Raw genomic sequence first — 5,909 nt, 5'->3', positions numbered from 1 at the left:
TTTCACACTCGAAAATTCCTGTTAACTATATATCCATAAACCATTAACGTAAGACAGTTTAGGATTTAGAGTTTACCTCCATACGAATAAAAAGTATATTATAGGAGATACCGCCTTGTCGTTTTTAAGATGCTTAAGAAGAGTGAGTATCCGCTCATTGATCCTTGTTTGGCGTGTACGTTTAACTGTTGAAATCAAATCAAATTACCTCAAATCCAGTTTGAACTTCCAACAAAAGCTCTGGATGCCCAGTTGGTTAATACTGCATCTCTGCATAAACTGGCTTCAATAAGAGTGTTTATATTTTTTTTTTATTGCAGTAGTGAAACATCCGTTGGAAAGCCTGGCAAAGACAGTAAGTTATTTGATTTGTTCAATTTGAAAGAAAAAAAACACCCATTAAAATCTACCTTGTAATAGAAATTAAATTAACATTAAATATATATTCTTTTCATAGAATGACAATCAAACCAACAAAATGCCTGTTTCTTCATTTGGTACTGGCCTGACGTCATCGCTAGGTAAATATGTTATTCAGTTTTCAGTTATGCTATGGTATATATCGTTTTATAATACATCTAAGTCGTGAAGATGTCAAAACTATGGACAGTTGCATCGTTTTTATCCACAACAGTTAATAAGTGTGATGTTGCTATTAATAAGTGTGATGTTGCTATATATTCAGTTATTATTATAATATTAATATTAGCCTAATAATAATGGTACTACTGGTACTATTATTATTATTATTATTGTTATTGTTACATTTGATGTTGTCATTATTGTTATCATTATTATTGCTATTTTATTTATATTGTTACTGTATAGATATCACCGAGTATATTAATTAGAAACTCTTCGTTTTCCTTTTTCCTATTTATTTTTTCTTTTCCTATCTCGTTTTATTGATATTGTAGGAAATGATAACAGTGGAATTACAAGTTCTACAAAAGTAAGTACTGTTCTTAAGTAGGCTTATTTTATATGTAACATGAAACAGAAATGTTGATGGTCGATAAGGTACACACAATTCATTATTTCGATTCTGTAAATTCCAAAATATTAATAAATAGGTCTACTGACCAATCAGGATGTAGGTTGGTATAGATGAACTTTATTGTGAATAAGAAAGTTTCTTTTGAAGTTTATTTGCTTAGCATTGAAGAATACAATAAAAGAAGAGCCTCTTTGAACGATAAGAGAGACCAGATTTTAAATCTGTCAATAATGCATGTTAGGAAATATCAAACCTAATGGATGTAGTGATTACACGATGCTCATAATATCTAATTATGTTTTTATGGGGTTTTTTTTGGGTTTTTTTTCTTGAAGAAACTGATAACAGAGCTAACACCTGCTGATGAGAGTAACCAGGACGAAGGCGTGAAAATCAATGTAATCGGTGATAAAAACATAGTTATAGTGAATAATAAGGGAATCATAGAAATAAATGAGGCTCAACAATCAACAAACTACAGGGTGAAAACAAAGCGATCAGCTGAAAAACTGGATCCAAACATTCACAAATGTAATGAATGTGATCGAGTGTGTCGATCTAAAGCAGGCCTCGTTAGCCATCTTCGAAGACATTCAGTTAAACCTAGAACAGATTATAGCCCTGATAAACCTACACGTGAAACCAGTGAAGGAAGTTGCTCATACCGTTCCAGTCCAATACAGACACCTGAAAACATGCAACAGACAAGACAGTAACGTACACAGTAATAAATAGAGAACAGGAAAGAAAACACCTTTTTGAATGTTTCGTACACAAAGATTTGCAAATGTCTTGTAGGCCACAAGAGCCACGGTAGTCTCAGGACGTTTAGATATTGCTCTCGTGGCAGTTCGCAGGTCTTCATTCCCTTATGAGTCCCCATGTGCCCGCTCTAGAGGAGTCTGAGTATATATTATCGAAACAACATAAGTGAACTAATCTAACCCATATAGTTGCAAAATAGACCCTAATTTCTGTTATCGATCTGTTAAAATTGTTGACATACTGTAGTGACACATGTAGACCTACATAAAATTTCGTATGAATATAGCTTCTAGTTTTTTGGAATGATAACTTTGAAACATACTCATCGGACAATAAAAGTGACGACATTCTAGGCGCTGGGCGGAATTTCAAGACAACTTGATAGAGTAAAAAAGCTAATGTTAGGCATAACAATGAAAAACTATTGTCTTCCTCCTCAGAATTTGCAAATGTTTGGATTTTAAGCATAACAAGTTCCCATACCTATGCATCTGCAGAAAGATCCTATTTTAGTTTTTTAGCACATGACATGGAAGTGTATGAAGTTCTGCAATGTAATTTATTGTTTGTTAATGTTATTGGTGAATTGTGCAATAGCTTTCGAATTTTGATCGACTGGTTTTACTCCAATTTTTAATTTTATTTTGTTATGTTTTTGCACATTTTGATGGGTGACTGTTGTTTCTTAAATTTAATTTCTATCATATTTATATATTCCTAGGTATAGTTGTAACTTATATTAGGAACTTTTCAGTGCAATATATTTTTTGTTCATTGCCTTTTACATATTTTTTATCATTTTATAATTTTACGGGTAAAAAAACTACATTTAATGTATTGTTTTCTTTTGGAGCCAATAAAAAATATAGGCAGTTTATATTTATAATGGTTGAAAGTTATAAAAGTACTTTAAGACACTTTGACTTAGCTGAGACATTCATATTTAAATGTGTTGACCTAGTATGAATTATTTTAATCATTTGAAATATTAGCCCTACCAACAATATCTTGTTAGTACGGCTTGTTTATGGTACTTACATAGGGTCAGCCTCAATCGCAATATTTGTCCCATCTATTTTGTCTATTTTCATGGCAACAGGATGGAAGAAATATTTTTTTATCTGTGCATACTTAATTTGTTCATTTTTTTATTACAAACTGTAGAAAAAAAATGTATTTCAAGTTACCAGTTACATTGGTAACAATTGAGATGCAGCTAAATAATGGCTGCTGATTTTTAGTCACATGATATGTAACTCAACAGGGTGGAAGAATTATTTTTTTTATCTGTGCGTACTTAATTTGTTTATATTTTTATTAAATGTAAAAAATGTGTATTTCAGGTTCAGTTTCTATATTGGTAACAATTGAGATAGCAACTAAATAATGACAATTGATCTTAGTCACGTGGTATATAAATCAGTATTTCAAATTTACATGGTATAGAAGATGGCAATTTTGATGTCTCAATTTTAAGAACAGTTCGCGACTTTTTTATACAGTATTAATTCTCTTGTTATAAGACTCATTATTTTTATAAGTTGTCGGTAGTCCAAAAACTATGAAATTGACATGGGGTAATGCTGTATTACCGTATGTTTACATTGGGATGCATTTTTATAAGCAATTTTTATGTGACAAATTTGTAAATATCAATAAATAAATATTTTATATCAGTATTGATGTGGTACTTTTCTCCAATGGAATATGATAAAGCTGATCTGTACGCGAAATTAGGTTTGGCTCCGAATAGAATTTGTTCTCTTACTTATCTTAGATTGTATTCTTCAGTGTAAAACACAACAAGAATTACCTACTAAAATACCAAAACTAATTTTGGGAGGGGTTCTTCTGGTAGTAAAATGGGGCAGTAGTACACCAAGAAATCCCCACCTTTTTCTGAAGAGACGTGTAACTGCCTCAGTCTTTAATGTGCACATAGGTATTATTGTACACCACCGTACCAACGGTTTAACGATAGTACAGGTGTTCTATTAAACCTTGAATTTCAGTCCAACTGAAACAAAAGGAGGTCAGAGTTGAAATTTGAGACAATTATAAATAGTATTATAGTTGTCTCGGGAGAAAACATCCAGTCAACCCAATGTTCGTCACCAAAAGCATAACCATGTAACTTGGAAATTATTAAATTTTGGTGACGATCCGGATTCGAATGTAGGGTGTGGATATGAGACCATTTAAAGATTTTATTGGACGGGTGATTTGCGTTTTCTAAAGCGTTTAAGCCCAACTACTGCTAGGTTTAAAAACCTGTGATATGCATGAACATTTTTTACTTTCAGTCACCGAATTACTTTATGAACTAAAATACACTTAATACGACACTCCAAGACAAATTATTAGGTCAATCAATCAATCAATCAATTTATTGGATCCATTTTTGATACAGTGGCACTCATGCAATATACATACAAGATAAAATACATATAGAAAAAGAAAATTAATTACAAAATACATAGTCAAAATTCTTGATGATAAAATCTTGCAGTGAATTGTTTTCTGTCCTGTTCAATATTACTCAGGGGCGTAACAAGGGGGGTTTGACGCCCGGGTCCAGCTCTGATGTGCTTTGTACTGAGCTTGTTATTGTTGTGGTTGTTATATTGGTGTTAATTGGTTCAACGAAAATACGTCATCATCTTCAGAATTTGGAAGCCCTATATTTTGTCCAGACTATTTTGCCGCCTACCCCAGATCATTTCGCCCGCCTGTAGTTACGCCTCCGATAATTCAACAATGTATAGGCCTACGTGTTGTCAATTGAATTCTTTTTAGAAAGATAACACGTATGAATTTAATTGTTAAAGAGTAATATTCATACGTGTTTTCTTTTAAAGAACTATACTATTGCACCTTATGAACCAGGGTCATTTGAGTTTTAACTTGTTATGGGGTACATTTGTCATTAAAGTATAAGATCGACAATTTAGCAATTAAGAATAGAAAACATCTGAAATTAAAGCCATGTTTGGCTCGTTTTTTCATAAATCATAAACAGTCGGTTTGATGTACCGATGAATCAGTCAAGTAAACTAATCATATTGGTATTCAAAAGATAAGCCTAGATCATAATCAAAGTAGGCCTAAAAGAACGTTGCAATAATGGACAATGGTAGGCCTGCTATGGCCTAGGCACACATCACAATCGAATGTAACTGAAGTGTTGTGAATCAACCTTAGTCTCATTCAAAACAAAAAAGGAATATATAATAGGCCTATTTCTCGAATGATATTACTGTAGTCCTTCAAAGACTTTATGGTTTATCTGTGGTGCTGGTAGTTGTACCATTATTTAAGTCCAGACCTTCTGGGTGAGGGAGGTGGTATGGCTCTTTTACGGGGATGACACCGCTATCAACAACTCGGATGATTCTCTCTGGATAAGCATATTCGTTAGTTTCCTCTTCCGTGATTTGATCGATTACTTCCTGTAAATTAAAATAAAACCAGTCAATAATAATGACAACAAATATGAAATTATACTTTGGGCTAATTTATCAATAAAATGGTGTTATATTTTGTTTGTAGTCACCTTGATTTTAAATATTCTAATTCGAATATGCAGTTTCCTATTTTGAAGGATTAATAACATTTTATTAAAATCTAAAATAATATAAAAATCTGAGCAGAATGAATTGAGGAAAATACTTTTTAAGTATATTTATTAGTATATTGTGATATTTTTATTAGAAATAAGTTTTTGATGAATAGATCAGATTAAACTTTCATAACTTACAACACCAAAAAATGGGGTTTCAAATTTACCTTTATTGTTATTAAGATAAATTTTATAGTTTCTGCATTTTAGTTTGGATTTTTGACGGTATTTATAAAGCAGTTTGTTTTAGTAGTATTTATTGAAAGTTTTAAAGTGAATCAGACCCAAAACATTTGGGCTCAGTGTTGAATGGTGACAGTTCTTATATATTTTCATTAGAATAATAAAAACGTGATCGTCGAAATGAAAACATTTTCTAATGAACAATATTTCATTTGCCGACGATCACGTTTTATTATTCTAATGAAAATTATTCTAATGAAAATCCGAATTAAAATTCTGATTTTATCATATTATAAACAAGAATAGTAATCATTATTGGTAGTTCATTATATATATATATATATA

General features: G+C 31.5%; 1 protein-coding gene across 2 annotated transcripts in view; it reads left to right on the top strand.

The window, feature by feature from the left end:
- Window positions 1-3,443, top strand: part of LOC117123592 (cyclic GMP-binding protein C-like) — a 10,066-nt gene extending 6,623 nt beyond the window's left edge. For both annotated transcript variants that reach the window (XM_033269584.1, XM_033269585.1), the window contains 4 exons: window positions 321-355; window positions 458-521; window positions 918-952; window positions 1,333-3,443. In XM_033269584.1, the coding sequence (XP_033125475.1) occupies window positions 321-355; window positions 458-521; window positions 918-952; window positions 1,333-1,713 (515 nt within the window). In that variant the 3' untranslated portion in view covers window positions 1,714-3,443. The remainder of the gene's footprint in view (window positions 1-320; window positions 356-457; window positions 522-917; window positions 953-1,332) is intronic.
- Window positions 3,444-5,909: the final 2,466 nt, after the last annotated feature.

The sequence above is a fragment of the Anneissia japonica genome, unplaced genomic scaffold (genome assembly GCF_011630105.1).
Source record: "Anneissia japonica isolate Jap-2015-1 unplaced genomic scaffold, ASM1163010v1 scaffold287714_len2871179_cov188, whole genome shotgun sequence".
Taxonomy (NCBI): domain Eukaryota; kingdom Metazoa; phylum Echinodermata; class Crinoidea; order Comatulida; family Comatulidae; genus Anneissia; species Anneissia japonica.
Note: the sequence above shows the minus strand (reverse complement) of the source record. Positions and strands in the feature narration are given on the sequence as shown.